Below are 16,683 nucleotides of genomic sequence, written 5' to 3'. Positions count from 1 at the left end.
AGATGCACCCTACTAGGAAAATAGTCTTTAGTAGGCGGGAAGAGTCTGGAAAGTTGGAGGAATAAGATAAGCAGGAAGCTAGGGATTCTTTTTTCCCGGAGATGTCACACTGGCTAAGTGGAGGGAGGCATGAGCCAGTTGGGGACGGTAGCAGAGATGGGAGGGTGATGGAAATATTTTGGGGAAGCACTGATCATTTGGGCAGTCCTGGGTTTTTCCAGCTCTAGCGGGAAGTAGTCAAAGAGTCATCCTGGAAAAAAATAAACATAAGAATCTTTCCTCTCTTTTAGCTGCCCAAGGTGACGCCAGCCTTGGGGCCCCGCCCCGCCTTGGGGAGCTGTGGGTGACAGATCCCACCCTGGACTCACTGCGCCTCTCCTGGACAGTCCCCGAGGGCCACTTTGACTCCTTTGTTGTCCAGTTCAAGGACAGGGATGGGCCCCAAGTGGTGCCTGTGGAGGGCTATGAGCGCTCAGTCACCATCACCCCTCTGGACACTGGCCGCAAGTACAGATTCCTCCTTTATGGGCTCCTGGGCAAGAGGCGCCATGGCCCCCTCACTGCTGAAGGCACCACAGGTGAGAACATGCCCTGCAGGGCCAGGCTCTGCTCCTGGGACTCCCCCAGGGAAGGCATCAGCAACCTGCCAGGCCAGGGAAGCAGGTGGCCACTTGTGGTGGCTGCCATCACAGTTGTTATTCTCCTTGCACAATCCCATAGCACTGGCCCTATAGGACTCAGCTGTGGCAAAGCCCTGTCTGCAGACCTCTCAGTCCTGCCCTTTGAGTTCACCCAGGCCACCAGAAACACGCAGCTCTTTCCTTTCTGTCTCCATCTCAGAGATCCGGAGTGCTGTGGATGATGCTAAAGCAAAGCATCCCCTAAAGCCCCATCTTGGGGAGGAGCTACAGGTGACCAGCGTGACCCCAGACTCTGTGAGCCTCTCGTGGACAGTCCCTGAGGGCCAGTTTGACTCCTTTGTGGTCCAGTACAAGGACAGAGATGGGCAGCCGCAGGTGGTGCCTGTGGAGGGCAGCCTCAGGGAGGTCCGCATCCCGGGCCTGGACCCAAACCGCAGGTATAAGCTCCTGCTGTACGGACTGCACCAGGGCAAACGTGTGGGTCCCATCTCTGCCATCGCCATGACTGGTGAGTGAGGCTGTGGCCAGAGTATGCCGTCCCTCCTTCTGGCTTCAGCTCGCCTGGCCTGACCCAGCCAGGGGATTTCTGAGCTTCCCATTTCCCTTCTTTTAGGGGAAGGGATGAGGTTTATCGAGGCATAATTTACATACAATTCTGTGTGAACAATGAGTGTTGGTAAATGTCTAAGTCATGAAACCATTGCAACAACTGAGATATAAAACATTTCCATTGACCCAAGAAACCCATTTCCCCATGCCCCTTTGCAATCAGTTTTCCCGAACCCAGCCTCTGGCAGCCACTAACTGTTTTCTCTCCTTACAGTTTTGCCTTTGTAAGCATCTCTTTTAACAGAACGTACAATACATATTTTGTGCTTGGTTTCCAATCCCTTGGAAATTCATCCCCCTGTATCATAGTTGGTCCTTTTTATTGCTGAACTCTTGCCATCACGTCCTTCACTCTTTCCCTCGTTCTCTCTTCTTGGAGAGTCTTGCAATGACAGACCGGTCACCCATCTCTCCCTGTCTCTCTGAACCAGCCTCCAGAGAAGATATCGAAACTGAGGCCCTAGGTCCTCCAGGGCCTGAGCCCCGCCTAGGGGAGGTGACTGTGGAGGAAGCCACGCCAGACACCTTGCATCTCTCCTGGACAGTGATGGAGGGAGATTTTGACTCCTTTGAGGTCCAGTACACAGACAAAGATGGGCAACTCCAAGTAGTCAAAGTAGATGGTGACCGGAATGACATCATCCTTACTGGCCTGGAATCTGACCACAGATACCTGGTGACCCTGTATGGTTTCCATGGCCAGCAGCGTGTGGGTCCTGCCCACATTGAGGCCCTCACAGGTGAGCAAGGAGAGCTCTGCTACCTTCCAAATGGCTGTGAGAGCACAGTGGAGAGCAGTGTCCCCATGGTCATCCTGCCCCCCCCTTCTCTGTCTCTCTCTCTCCTGTCTCTGTTCAGTCCCAAGGGAAGAGGAGGATGAACCTTCAGAACCTCCCATCAAGCCACAACTGGGGCAGCTGGCAGTGACAGACGCCACCCCCGACTCCCTGCACCTCTCCTGGACTGTCCCCGAGGGCCAGTTTGACCACTTCCTGGTCCAGTACAAGAACGGGGATGGGCAGCCCAAGGCGGTGAGGGTGCCAGGGAATGAGGACCAGGTCACCATCTCAGGCCTGGAGCCAGACCACAAGTACAAGATGAACCTGTATGGCTTCCACGGTGGCCAGCGCATGGGCCCCGTCTCTGCCTTTGGGGTGACGGGTGAGTGGACGGTGGAAGCCCCAGGGTGGGGTCAGCCAGGGAGGGGGGTCACCTCTCTCGGGTGATGGGTGAGTGGGGTGCAGGAAGTTCCTTAGCTGGAGGCTGAGCCATGGTGCCCTTTGTGCCTCCCCTTGGGGACCAAGGGGTCCTCCTGGGCAGAGAAGGGCCTCCATGAGCTGTGCTGGTGGCTCTCTAGGGTTCCCCACAGCTGATCCTGGAGACTCTCCTGCATGTTTTTGAGATGTCAGCTGAGCAAGCCCAGCCAGCCCCAAGCATGGGCTTCTCTGAACTGAATTTGGGGCCCCCAGACATGGTCACAGCTCTCCATTCTCCTAAGATCCAAGGACATATCCTGGGGATCCTGCCTCATCCTTTCTGTGTGTCTCCTTTTCAGCTGCAGAGGAAGAGACCCCAACCTCTACTGATGTGGAGGAGACCCCCAGCCCCACAGAGCCTAGCACGGAGGCCCCAGAGTCCCCCGAGGAGCCCCTGCTGGGGGAGCTGACAGTGACAGGATCGTCCCCAGACTCGCTGAGCCTCTCATGGACCGTCCCCCAGGGCCAGTTCGACTCCTTCACTGTCCAGTACAAGGACAGGGACGGGCGGCCCCAGGTGGTGCGTGTCGGGGGTGAGGAGAGTGAGGTCACCGTCGGGGGCCTGGAGCCGGGGCGCAAGTACAAGATGCACCTCTATGGCCTGCACAGGGGGCAGCGCTGGGGCCCCGTGTCCACTGTGGGCGTGACTGGTGAGTGAGGGTGAGAGCTGGGCTGGTGGGGAAGAAGGCCCTACAACACTTTCCCATTATTACCACCTGCGTGAAAACAAATACTTGACACAACACATCTTCTTCTGCACATCAGATGGCCCGAGGATCTTGGTAAAGGGCACGCTCAGATGGCGCAGGTTTGGGCTGGGGCCAGAGATTCTCATTCTAATGTGATGAGGATGCTGCTGGTCGCAGGACCACACTTTGAGTAGCAAAACTCCTCACTCACAACAAAGCAATTGGATGCTTTCCTAGAATTTTTTGGACAGAATTGTACTTGCATCCCTGATTTCTCCCAGAGGCTCAGCCTCTCTGTAGTTCACTGGCGGCTGGGGGGAGGGGGAGACAGAGGGTGTTCAGGATGCAGCATGCTGATGGAAGCACCTCCGGGCCCCATGGTTGGGGTATTACCAGACTTAGGATTCCCAAGGGCCAACAAGACTGGATGCCCTGAGCCAAGCACTGTGGGAGTTCCCTGGGGTAAGCCTGATCATGGCAGAGAGACAAGTTCTTATGGTGATGGGGCTCCCAAGCACAGGGAGACAGGCTGTGAGCCAGCAGTCAGGTAACAGGGGATATTTGTATGACAGGAAGCCCCAGGGCCAGGCCAGACTGGGGAGCATGCCTAAGCCAGCCTGCCTGCGGGTGTCCACGGGACAGCTGAGAACGAAGTTGGGCAGAAGTTAGCTTGGTGACAGTGTTGGAGTCAGATCCACGTCACAACTGGTGCCAAGGACTGGAAACTAGTGGCCCATGAGAGAGACCAAGAGGGTTTTGTGTGAGATCCTCTGAGTTGGGGAGAGAGTCTTGAGTAGGGGTGGGCTGTAGGGACAGCTCAGAAGCCAGGGATTTCTCCCGAGGATAGAGAGTGTTGTTGCATAGTTAAGCTAAGGCTGACACCATCAAATGTGCACTGAAAGGCTCATCCTGGCCCCCTGTGAGGAACGGGTGGGACAGGGAGGCAGGGAGCCCAGTAGGGACGTGGAGATTCAGGTGAGAGGCAACGGTGTTGGGGGAGTGCAGGTGAGGCAAGCCAGGCTGGTGGGGCTGCAGGTGTGGGGAGTGAGGAGACCCAGGAGGAACTTGAGAGTGAGTTGCACACTGTTGAGTCTCATGGCAGCTGGGGACAGGAACAGATCCAGGAAGATTCCAGGCTTCCAGTTGAGGAAGGGGGTTCTGAGCTGTTTGGGAGCACTCAACATGAGCTAAAGGGAGTGAGGTGCCAAGGAGACCCCAGTGGAGGGAGGCCCAGGGCACAGTGTGCAAGGGAGGTGGGTGCAGGAAAAACTGGGAGAGGTGGCGGGGTGTGGGTAGGGGTGGGTGAGGGCAGGGCGAGATGAGGGTAAGGGGCAGAGAAGGCCAACATTGAGGGACTGGGAAGAGTAGATGAGTTAGAGCCACTGTGGCCAGCGATGCTGTGTTCCTCATTATCTTATGTTTGTAATACACCTGCTTATACTCTGACCTGCCTGCCTGTCCTCACCTGTCCCTGTGTGTCTCTGTGCAGCTCCAGAATATGAAGCCATGACCACCCAAGCCCCGTCCACCATGGCCCTTGAGCCTCCCACGAAGCCACGGCTGGGGCAGCTGGCAGTGACAGACGCCACCCCCGACTCCCTGCACCTCTCCTGGACTGTCCCCGAGGGCCAGTTTGACCACTTCCTGGTCCAGTACAAGAACGGGGATGGGCAGCCCAAGGCGGTGAGGGTGCCAGGGAATGAGGACCAGGTCACCATCTCAGGCCTGGAGCCAGACCACAAGTACAAGATGAACCTGTATGGCTTCCACGGTGGCCAGCGCATGGGCCCCGTCTCTGCCTTTGGGGTGACGGGTGAGTGGACGGTGGAAGCCCCAGGGTGGGGTCAGCCAGGGAGGGGGGTCACCTCTCTCGGGTGATGGGTGAGTGGGGTGCAGGAGGTCCCTTAGCTGGAGGCTGAGCCATGGTGCCCTTTGTGCCTCCCCTTGGGGACCAAGGGGTCCTCCCGGGCAGAGAAGGGCCTCCATGAGCTATGCTGGTGTCTGTTCAGAGTTCCCCACTGCTGACCCTGGAAGCCCCCAAGCATGTTTTTGAGATGTCAGCTGAGCAAGCCCAGCCAGCCCCAAGCATGGGCTTCTCTGAACTGAATTTGGGGCCCCCAGACATGGTCACAGCTCTCCATTCTCCTAAGATCCAAGGACATCTCTTGGGGATCCTGCCTCATCCTCTCTGTGTGTCTCCTTTTCAGCTGCAGAGGAAGAGACCCCAACCTCTGCTGAGGTGGAGGAGACCCCCAGCCCCACAGAGCCCAGCACGGAGGCCCCAGAGTCCCCCGAGGAGCCCCTGCTGGGGGAGCTGACAGTGACAGGATCGTCCCCAGACTCGCTGAGCCTCTCATGGACCGTCCCCCAGGGCCACTTCGACTCCTTCACTGTCCAGTACAAGGACAGGGACGGGCGGCCCCAGGTGGTGCGTGTCGGGGGTGAGGAGAGTGAGGTCACCGTCGGGGGCCTGGAGCCGGGGCGCAAGTACAAGATGCACCTGTATGGCCTGCACAGGGGGCAGCGCTGGGGCCCTGTGTCCACTGTGGGCGTGACTGGTGAGTGAGGGTTAAAGAGCCTCCTGGGTTGCGTCAGGTAAGGTTACATTGGTAGAGCTCTGAGGTGTCCTACACTGGAGAGCCAGGATCCTCAAACCCCACGTAACCCACCCTTTGTCTAGTAACATCTCAGGAGAGTGTGATGTGGTGTCTGGAGTGGAAGCCTTTGAGGCAGTGATACCTTGACCCATTTGTGGCTTTCTGCTTTGCCTGGGTACACTGGAAACATCTTTTTTGCGTGTGTGGTTGAAACAAATTCCATGAAATACTAATTCATTCAGCAAATATTTACTATACACAACTCGAATTTACACACAAAAGAGAAAAAAATAGCAAACGAAATCCTATGTGTCCATTGCCATCCTAATGTTACCTCCTGGCCAGCCTGGCTCATCCCACTCTCTTTCTGCCCTCCTCCCACCAGAATATGTTCTTTATTAACAGCTTAATTGAGATATAATTTACATGTCATAAAATTCGCCTGTTTTAAGTATACAGTTTCATGATTTCTAGTATATTTACAGAGTTGTGCAACCATCAGCCCTATCTAATTTTAGAACTTTCCATCGGCCCATGAAGAAAACTGGTGTGCAGATGTGCAGTTCCAGGCCACCATTAATTTACTTTCTATCTCTGTAGATTTGCCTTTTCTGAACTTACACACGTGGTATCACCCAATATGTGTTCTTCTGTGTCCGGCCTCTTTCACTGAACGTGTTTTTGAGGTTCCATGTTGTAACCTGTAGGTGTACATCATTCCTTTTGTCCAAATAGTATTCCAGTGTATGGATATACTGTTGTAAGCTCATCCCAGACACTCTATACTTCATTGCTTCATATTTAAGTGTATTACTCTTTTCAAAAAGACTAAAAATAGAGGCACCTGGATGGTTCAGTTGGTTGAGCCTCCAACCTCAGCTCAGCTCATGATCTCGCAGTCTGTGGGTTTGAGCCCCGTGTCAGGCTCTATGCTGACATCTCAGAGCCTGGAGCCTGCTTTGGATTCTGTGTTTCCCTCTCTCTCTGCCCCTCCCCTGCTCATGCTCTATCTCTCTCTCTCAAAAATAAATAAACATTAAAAATTTTTTTAAAGACTAAAATTTAAAAAAATGCTTAAAGACTAAAAATAGCCACACTATTATTTTTTCTTTAAAAATGAACATTCGTTAATATCATTATGTATGTAGGTAGTGTTAGTTTCCTGATTGTCTCATAAGTGTTGTTTTGCAATTTGTTGCTGGGATCAGGTCCAAAAACGGGAAGATACATTGCAATTGGGAGAATTGGAATTTTATATAGGGTGATCAGGATTGTCCCTGAAGAGGTGACATTTGAACAAAGAGTTAAAGGAAGTGTGGACATGAACCGCGCAAGCATCTGGGGTCAGAACATTCATGCAAAGGGGATAGTCACTACAAAGGCCCTGAGCTAAGAGGCTGCCTACCAAGTTTGACAGACCATAAGGAGACCACAAGAAGTTTGATGATAAGCAGAAATGGGTCTCAAGTTAGGCTTACAGAGCTGGCCCACCTTCTGGTCTGAATCCAGGAGAGCCGAGGCCTCAACTACTTCTTCTAGCAATAGGAAAGCTTCTGTTTGCATCTATTCCCAGATCCTGAAGGGGAGCCCCCTGCCAACACCCTTCTGAAGCCACACTTGGGAGAGCTAGCAGTGACGGACGCCACCCCCGACTCCCTGCACCTCTCCTGGACTGTCCCCGAGGGCCAGTTTGACCACTTCCTGGTCCAGTACAAGAACGGGGATGGGCAGCCCAAGGCAGTGAGGGTGCCAGGGAATGAGGACCAGGTCACCATCTCAGGCCTGGAGCCAGACCACAAGTACAAGATGAACCTGTATGGCTTCCATGGTGGCCAGCGTGTGGGCCCCGTCTCCACTGTCGGCTTAACTGGTGAGTGTGCAACAGGACACTGGGCCCTGCCCTAGCTGGACTCAGTTTCTCTTTCACTGTTAGTATTCAGGTATTTTTGTCCCACTGTCCCTGAGACCGAGCCTCCCAAGCTCCTGAGAGTGGTTCTGCTAGTGTCTCTACTCCAAGTCTTTGGTGTTACCCAAACATCTCAGCCTTTACACACAGGCTTTTTTTTTTTTTAAGTGAACTCTATACTCAACATGTGACTCAAACTCATAGCCCCACGATCACAAGCTGCTCACTCTACTGACTGAGCCAGCCAGGCACCCCTACGTACAGGCTTTTTGGTCCTTGAAGAGGCAAGACATCAGGGAAATAACATAGACTCAGGCAGACCTGGGTTTGAAGCCTCAGCCTATTTGAGCTGTGTGATCCCAAGAGAGTCACTGAATGTCTCAGTGCCTCCTTTTCTTCATCTGTAATGAAAGAAGAGGAAGAAAATTAGTCTCTGAAAATTCTTAGAATGAACTCTCATAATTATGAGAATCCTGCCAGCATGGATGCTATTACTTCAATGGTGAGTATTAGTCAAATGTGCAACTTCACAAGGCACTTCGCTTCCTTCATTACTCACTAACAGGGCTGTGCGTTGCTTTTGTTAAGGTCCTTTGGAGCTATTACCCTTCAATGCTTAAGACCCAGGTTCCAAACAGAACAGATAGGAAACAAGATGCTTTTGCAATTCAACGATTAAGGAAGAATGAAGGGGCACCTGGGTGGCTCAGTCAGTTGAGCGTCCAGCTTTGGCTCAGGTCATGATCTCATAGTTTTTGAGTTCGAGCCCTGCGTCGGGCTCTGTGCTGATAGCTCAGAGCCTGGAGCCTGTTTCAGATTCTGTGTCTCCCTCTCTCTCTGCTCCTCCCCTGCTCGTGCTCTGTCTCTGTCTCTGTCTCTCTCTCTCTCTCAAAAATAAATAAACATTAAAAAAAAAAATTTTAAAAAGAGGAAGAATGAAACCCTATGCAGAACAGAAAAGACGAAAAATCTGAAGGCGTGATGGGTCATCTGTACTATAAATTACTGAGAGAGCTAATACAAGGTCCAAAACAACCCAATTGCAAAGATGATCACATGTGGTCTCATCTCTTTGGCCTCAACTGTGAAATCTAAATTCATCTCTAAAAATGCTCAGTAGGGGCACCTGGGTGGCTCAGTCAATTAAGCATCCGGCTTCAGCTGAGGTCATGATCTCTCGGTCCATGGGTTCAAGCCCCGTGTCAGGCTCTGTGCTGACAGCTCAGAGCCTGGAGCCTGCTTCGGATTCTGTGTCTCCCTCTCTCTCTCTGCCCCTCCCCCACTCATGCTCTGTCTCTCTCTCTCTCTCAAAAATGAATCAATGTTAAAAAAAATTAAAATGCTCAGAAGCCTTCTAAATCAAAGGAGGTATTAAAGGAAAATACTCACAAAGTAGAATTTCCAAACCTGAGTAGATGTACCTTCTGATGTGACTTATCTGCTATGCTTGGTGGTATTATAAAGCCTTAGTTCTGTCCCTATGCACAGATTTGCTCTGCAGCTCCCAAGGGTTCAATGCATGCACGTGTTGAGTATCATGGCAGTCCCAGCCTACCACCATGGTGTCACCACAAGAGTATGCTCTGTCTGTTGGTTACTGTACATTCAAACCAGGGAAATGATGTCTTAAATCTGGGGAGATAGCATCTAGGCTACAGGGCCTTGGTGTGCCTGGGAGAAATCCAATATATTTTATGAGAAGGGAACCCACAAGGTATTTCCACACAGTCTCTTTATCTCCTGATCCAGCCCCAGGAAAGGACCAAGAAATGCCAGCGCCAACAGACTCACCCACCATGACTCCCAAGCCTCCCATCAAGCCACGGCTGGGGCAGCTGGCAGTGACAGACGCCACCCCCGACTCCCTGCACCTCTCCTGGACTGTCCCCGAGGGCCAGTTTGACCACTTCCTGGTCCAGTACAAGAACGGGGATGGGCAGCCCAAGGCGGTGAGGGTGCCAGGGAATGAGGACCAGGTCACCATCTCAGGCCTGGAGCCAGACCACAAGTACAAGATGAACCTGTATGGCTTCCACGGTGGCCAGCGCACGGGCCCCGTCTCTGCCTTTGGGGTGACGGGTGAGTGGACGGTGGAAGCCCCAGGGTGGGGTCAGCCAGGGAGAGGGTCACCTCTCTCGGGTGATGGGTGAGTGGGGTGCAGGAGGTCCCTTAGCTGGAGGCTGAGCCATGGTGCCCTTTGTGCCTCCCCTTGGGGACCAAGGGGTCCTCCCGGGCAGAGAAGGGCCTCCATGAGCTATGCTGGTGTCTGTTCAGAGTTCCCCACTGCTGACCCTGGAAGCCCCCAAGCATGTTTTTGAGATGTCAGCTGAGCAAGCCCAGCCAGCCCCAAGCATGGGCTTCTCTGAACTGAATTTGGGGCCCCCAGACATGGTCACAGCTCTCCATTCTCCTAAGATCCAAGGACATCTCTTGGGGATCCTGCCTCATCCTCTCTGTGTGTCTCCTTTTCAGCTGCAGAGGAAGAGACCCCAACCTCTGCTGAGGTGGAGGAGACCCCCAGCCCCACAGAGCCTAGCACGGAGGCCCCAGAGTCCCCCGAGGAGCCCCTGCTGGGGGAGCTGACAGTGACAGGATCGTCCCCAGACTCGCTGAGCCTCTCATGGACCGTCCCCCAGGGCCACTTCGACTCCTTCACTGTCCAGTACAAGGACAGGGACGGGCGGCCCCAGGTGGTGCGTGTCGGGGGTGAGGAGAGTGAGGTCACCGTCGGGGGCCTGGAGCCGGGGCGCAAGTACAAGATGCACCTGTATGGCCTGCACAGGGGGCAGCGCTGGGGCCCCGTGTCCACTGTGGGCCTGACCGGTGAGTGATGGGGCAGGGATCAGAGGTTTTCAGGGAGAGCTACCTTTTCTCATCAGTAACCTGGATGAGTCTTCTGCTCTTTTGCTAGTCCTTAAGGATCCAGGCCTTGGCCCCCATTCATGCCTTTCCTCCATGGTCTGTGGCCTGTGGTTAGTAGCGTGGCATTTGCTGACATGAAGCTTCATCGTACACACCAGCATGACCTCCTTCTGATGGTCAGCCCCTGGGCTGCTAAGAAGTGTGTCAGGCACAGGCCAAGCACGCGTACACACATGCGTGTACAGGTGCATTTGCACATGCACACACGCAAGCATGCACACACACACAAGAAAGAAAGAAACACGACAGCATCCAATCACATTGGGACAATTAAGTAATTAGGCAACATCTAGAAGATGAGCTTTTATGCCATCACTGAAATGTTTTGACATAAGACAGTTACTTGATAATATTACATTGAAAAAGGAGCCCCCAGGTTTTGTAAGGATGCTAATCACAGCCACTGGAAAATAACATGGCATGGCAAGAAAACTGGAAAGAAACACGTCTCACAAGATGCATGTTTTGTGGGGCAGGATAGAATGTTCCAGCCCTTTTCTTGCTTTATTCTATTCTGTGTTGCCCAATTTTGTTAAATAATGAGTATTTCTTTTATAGTCAGAGAATATTTCCTTTAAACATAATATCTTCTCCTTCCTTGTGCTCTTTCCGTCTCTTCCCCATCACTCTCACACTTCTTTCATTCCTAATTTTGAAAAAGTTATTTCTAATGTAAGAAACTAGGGGGGCAAATCACAAGGTGAATTAAATTCTAAAAGGGCAGTCAGGGTGGCTTTTCTAAATCAGTGTTAGCCCAATGCTGATGCTTGGTGAGAGCCCTTCACAGAGATCATCTGCCTGCGCCAGAGGCCGTCGTGTGAAGGCCTCTCCGTGGGCGTAGGGCTCACCACCTTTATGACACCCAGTGAGCGGCTCTGGGAGGTTCACTATCCTCTCCTGAACATACTCCAGACAAAGGAGCGATTTCACACAGCCTCTCTGACTCCTGGGGATAGGCCTCTTTCTCTATGTGCCTTCTTAGGAGTGTAGCAGGACGGGGAGAACGGGAATGATCAGAAAGTGGACATGATAACAGCTCCCGCCCTAAAGGAATGTGTTACTTTTGATCCACTGGTCAATTTTGTTGCCCTCTGTCACAGAAAATCACAAGCATACACAAAGTAAGGAGGACAGTGTAAGGGACCCACGGCCCACCCCCCACACCCACTATCCGATGATGAATTTTTATAGTCCAGGGTTTCTTTCTAAGTCTACATTATTCTGGTGAAATAATATCAACATTATAGAATATGTTGGTATGGAATAGGGAAAAATAGGGAAAAAACTCTCTCATGAGAACACCTTTTGACCCAATAATTGCCATTAATAACAATATCAATAACACGTCCTCTCTCTGCATTTCCCATACAGCGCATGTTTTCACATTACAGAGTGGTCATAAGATTCTTGGCTCATCCTTTGTTTTTGTACATCGGTTATATCGTGAGCATTATTTTGCGGCTGCACAACCTGAATTAATCATCATTTTAATGGTTATTTGATGCTTCATGGTAAAAGCGCCACAACAAAGTTAATCATCTGTGGGCCATTTGGGTACCTGACACATCTTGTTGTTATGAATAATCCCGTAATGGACCCCCATGACACAACTTTTTCCTGCTTTTTCATAATTTTCTTAGGATCGCTGCCCAGAAATGGGATTATTGGGTCAAAGTAAATGAGAATTATTTTGGCTCCTGGCACATGTCTGAATGACCTTCTGAATGTTTATGGTGCCTGCCAGTCCGTGTGTGACGGGAATTGGGAGCCCTTCTCAGCACTCTCCATCAACGAGTTACTAGCTGGCTAATCCAAAGGCTCTCCAGCCTCTACTCCACGGCTGGAGGAGTTATCACTGGATGCATTTTGTTGTCCTAATTGGCATCAGCAGCAGAGAAGCTGACAACTAAGCCCCATTCCCCTGTCTTCTCTCAGCCCCCCAGGAGGTTGTGGAGGAGACACCCAGCCCCACAGAGCCCAGCACGGAGGCCCCAGAGTCCCCCGAGGAGCCCCTGCTGGGGGAGCTGACAGTGACAGGATCGTCCCCAGACTCGCTGAGCCTCTCATGGACCGTCCCCCAGGGCCACTTCGACTCCTTCACTGTCCAGTACAAGGACAGGGACGGGCGGCCCCAGGTGGTGCGTGTCGGGGGTGAGGAGAGTGAGGTCACCGTCGGGGGCCTGGAGCCGGGGCGCAAGTACAAGATGCACCTGTATGGTCTGCACAGGGGGCAGCGCTGGGGCCCCGTGTCCACTGTGGGCGTGACTGGTGAGTGAGGGTGAGAGCTGGGCTGGTGGGGAAGAAGGCCCTACAACACTTTCCCATTATTACCACCTGCATGAAAACAAATACTCGACACAACACATCTTCTTCTGCACATCAGATGGCCCGAGGATCTTGGTAAAGGGCACGCTCAGATGGCGCAGGTTTGGGCTGGGGCCAGAGATTCTCATTCTAATGTGATGAGGATGCTGCTGGTCGCAGGACCACACTTTGAGTAGCAAAACTCCTCACTCACAACAAAGCAATTGGATGCTTTCCTAGAATTTTTTGGACAGAATTGTACTTGCATCCCTGATTTCTCCCAGAGGCTCAGCCTCTCTGTAGTTCACTGGCGGCTGGGGGGAGGGGGAGACAGAGGGTGTTCAGGATGCAGCATGCTGATGGAAGCACCTCCGGGCCCCATGGTTGGGGTATTACCAGACTTAGGATTCCCAAGGGCCAACAAGACTGGATGCCCTGAGCCAAGCACTGTGGGAGTTCCCTGGGGTAAGCCTGATCATGGCAGAGAGACAAGTTCTTATGGTGATGGGGCTCCCAAGCACAGGGAGACAGGCTGTGAGCCAGCAGTCAGGTAACAGGGGATATTTGTATGACAGGAAGCCCCAGGGCCAGGCCAGACTGGGGAGCATGCCTAAGCCAGCCTGCCTGCGGGTGTCCACGGGACAGCTGAGAACGAAGTTGGGCAGAAGTTAGCTTGGTGACAGTGTTGGAGTCAGATCCACGTCACAACTGGTGCCAAGGACTGGAAACTAGTGGCCCATGAGAGAGACCAAGAGGGTTTTGTGTGAGATCCTCTGAGTTGGGGAGAGAGTCTTGAGTAGGGGTGGGCTGTAGGGACAGCTCAGAAGCCAGGGATTTCTCCCGAGGATAGAGAGTGTTGTTGCATAGTTAAGCTAAGGCTGACACCATCAAATGTGCACTGAAAGGCTCATCCTGGCCCCCTGTGAGGAACGGGTGGGACAGGGAGGCAGGGAGCCCAGTAGGGACGTGGAGATTCAGGTGAGAGGCAACGGTGTTGGGGGAGTGCAGGTGAGGCAAGCCAGGCTGGTGGGGCTGCAGGTGTGGGGAGTGAGGAGACCCAGGAGGAACTTGAGAGTGAGTTGCACACTGTTGAGTCTCATGGCAGCTGGGGACAGGAACAGATCCAGGAAGATTCCAGGCTTCCAGTTGAGGAAGGGGGTTCTGAGCTGTTTGGGAGCACTCAACATGAGCTAAAGGGAGTGAGGTGCCAAGGAGACCCCAGTGGAGGGAGGCCCAGGGCACAGTGTGCAAGGGAGGTGGGTGCAGGAAAAACTGGGAGAGGTGGCGGGGTGTGGGTAGGGGTGGGTGAGGGCAGGGCGAGATGAGGGTAAGGGGCAGAGAAGGCCAACATTGAGGGACTGGGAAGAGTAGATGAGTTAGAGCCACTGTGGCCAGCGATGCTGTGTTCCTCATTATCTTATGTTTGTAATACACCTGCTTATACTCTGACCTGCCTGCCTGTCCTCACCTGTCCCTGTGTGTCTCTGTGCAGCTCCAGAATATGAAGCCATGACCACCCAAGCCCCGTCCACCATGGCCCTTGAGCCTCCCACGAAGCCACGGCTGGGGCAGCTGGCAGTGACAGACGCCACCCCCGACTCCCTGCACCTCTCCTGGACTGTCCCCGAGGGCCAGTTTGACCACTTCCTGGTCCAGTACAAGAACGGGGATGGGCAGCCCAAGGCGGTGAGGGTGCCAGGGAATGAGGACCAGGTCACCATCTCAGGCCTGGAGCCAGACCACAAGTACAAGATGAACCTGTATGGCTTCCACGGTGGCCAGCGCACGGGCCCCGTCTCTGCCTTTGGGGTGACGGGTGAGTGGACGGTGGAAGCCCCAGGGTGGGGTCAGCCAGGGAGGGGGGTCACCTCTCTCGGGTGATGGGTGAGTGGGGTGCAGGAAGTTCCTTAGCTGGAGGCTGAGCCATGGTGCCCTTTGTGCCTCCCCTTGGGGACCAAGGGGTCCTCCCGGGCAGAGAAGGGCCTCCATGAGCTATGCTGGTGTCTGTTCAGAGTTCCCCACTGCTGACCCTGGAAGCCCCCAAGCATGTTTTTGAGATGTCAGCTGAGCAAGCCCAGCCAGCCCCAAGCATGGGCTTCTCTGAACTGAATTTGGGGCTCCCAGACATGGTCACAGCTCTCCATTCTCCTGAGATCCAAGGACATATCCTGGGGATCCTGCCTCATCCTTTCTGTGTGTCTCCTTTTCAGCTGCAGAGGAAGAGACCCCAACCTCTGCTGAGGTGGAGGAGACCCCCAGCCCCACAGAGCCCAGCACGGAGGCCCCAGAGTCCCCCGAGGAGCCCCTGCTGGGGGAGCTGACAGTGACAGGATCGTCCCCAGACTCGCTGAGCCTCTCATGGACCGTCCCCCAGGGCCAGTTCGACTCCTTCACTGTCCAGTACAAGGACAGGGACGGGCGGCCCCAGGTGGTGCGTGTCGGGGGTGAGGAGAGTGAGGTCACCGTCGGGGGCCTGGAGCCGGGGCGCAAGTACAAGATGCACCTGTATGGCCTGCACAGGGGGCAGCGCTGGGGCCCCGTGTCCACCGTGGGTGTGACTGGTGAGTGAGAGCTGGGGCCTTTCTTTGCTCTCTTGATTTCTCCCTTTAGAGATCAGCACGCCTCACAAATGGTCCTTTAGGCCCCTCTCTTTCCTCATATGGTGCTGGTGATCCTGCCTCATGCTTTCATTGAATGAGGATGATAGAGACTGTGTTTAGAGTCAGTAGGCATGTACCCTGTGCCTTATAAGTTTTACCTCTAAGTTCCCTGATAGGGAACCTCAGACTTGCTTAGTTTTTCCTGTATGGCTTCCTCAAGCTCCCTGGCTGCGTGTTTTAGTGACTCAGAATGTGGCTGCAGAACCAGGGTCTCTGGGTTTGAATCCCACTCTGAACGTATTAATTGTGTGAATTCACAAACATTTCTTAACTCCTCTGTGCTGCAGAGCCACACAAAATTGGCATGATAATGATATTGGCACCCACGTTGTGTGAGGCTACTCTGTGAGCTGCTAATAGCAATGCCTGGGACACATTAAGCACTCTAGAAGTACCCGCTATAAAACATTCATTTCATAGCCTGAGCAAGGCAGTCCCTCTCTCTCTTTTGAAGGGTCCCGCCAGTGACCCCTCAGCCTCCTCTGCTCTGTTCCAGCCTCCCAGCCCACAGAGCCCCCTGTGGCACCCCGCCTAGGGGAGCTGGCCGTGGTAGCCGTGACCTCTGACACAGTGCACCTCTCATGGACCGTGGCCCAGGGCGTCTTCGACTCCTTCCTGGTCCAGTACAAGGATGTGCAGGGGCGGCCCCAGGCAGTGCCTGTGGGTGGACACCTGCGTGAGATCACCATTCCGGGTCTGGCCCCCGGCCGGAAGTACAAGTTCCTACTCTTTGGACTCCAGGATGAGAAGCGGCATGGCCCGATAGCTGCAGATGCAAAGACCCGTAAGTGAAGGCTGGAGGCCACCTTCAGCACTGGAGCCTTCCCAGTGTCCTTCGCCCCCTTGTGGCGACCGTTAGAGTTCCTTGTTTCCGTGCTCCGCGCTCCAGACCTATTTATTTACTGAGTCCAGTGAAATCCAGGTCCAGGGCTCCCCGCTTAGCCTTCATTCTCATCCTTCTCCCTACTTTTCCTACATCCCGAGGGACACTGCTTTCTTCCTCGGCTCATCTTTTATTCCTACTCCTCTGCCGCCCCACTTCCTAACATGTGGCCTAGCCATTCCCTCTAGCTCCTGGAACCAGCTCCCACAGCCCTAG

At 53.6% G+C, this 16,683-nt stretch overlaps 1 protein-coding gene across 2 annotated transcripts in view; it reads left to right on the top strand.

Annotated features, from left to right (window-relative positions):
* Positions 1–16,683, top strand: part of TNXB (tenascin XB) — a 58,328-nt gene that overhangs the window by 34,914 nt on the left and 6,731 nt on the right. Inside the window, exons 15-28 of one of the 2 annotated variants that reach the window (XM_042938332.1) lie at positions 291–578; positions 841–1,149; positions 1,682–1,990; positions 2,109–2,411; positions 2,806–3,156; positions 4,685–5,008; positions 5,403–5,753; positions 7,366–7,662; positions 9,448–9,777; positions 10,171–10,521; positions 12,556–12,888; positions 14,417–14,740; positions 15,135–15,485; positions 16,081–16,368. In XM_042938332.1, coding sequence (XP_042794266.1) covers positions 291–578; positions 841–1,149; positions 1,682–1,990; positions 2,109–2,411; positions 2,806–3,156; positions 4,685–5,008; positions 5,403–5,753; positions 7,366–7,662; positions 9,448–9,777; positions 10,171–10,521; positions 12,556–12,888; positions 14,417–14,740; positions 15,135–15,485; positions 16,081–16,368 — 4,509 coding nt within the window. Of the gene's footprint in view, positions 1–290; positions 579–840; positions 1,150–1,681; positions 1,991–2,108; positions 2,412–2,805; positions 3,157–4,684; positions 5,009–5,402; positions 5,754–7,365; positions 7,663–9,426; positions 9,778–10,170; positions 10,522–12,555; positions 12,889–14,416; positions 14,741–15,134; positions 15,486–16,080; positions 16,369–16,683 lie in introns of both variants that reach the window. The other variant, XM_042938333.1, reaches the window with a different exon arrangement.

Source organism: Panthera leo, chromosome B2 (assembly GCF_018350215.1).
Source record: "Panthera leo isolate Ple1 chromosome B2, P.leo_Ple1_pat1.1, whole genome shotgun sequence".
Classification (NCBI taxonomy): domain Eukaryota; kingdom Metazoa; phylum Chordata; class Mammalia; order Carnivora; family Felidae; genus Panthera; species Panthera leo.
This window is presented reverse-complemented; position numbering and strand designations above follow the sequence as displayed.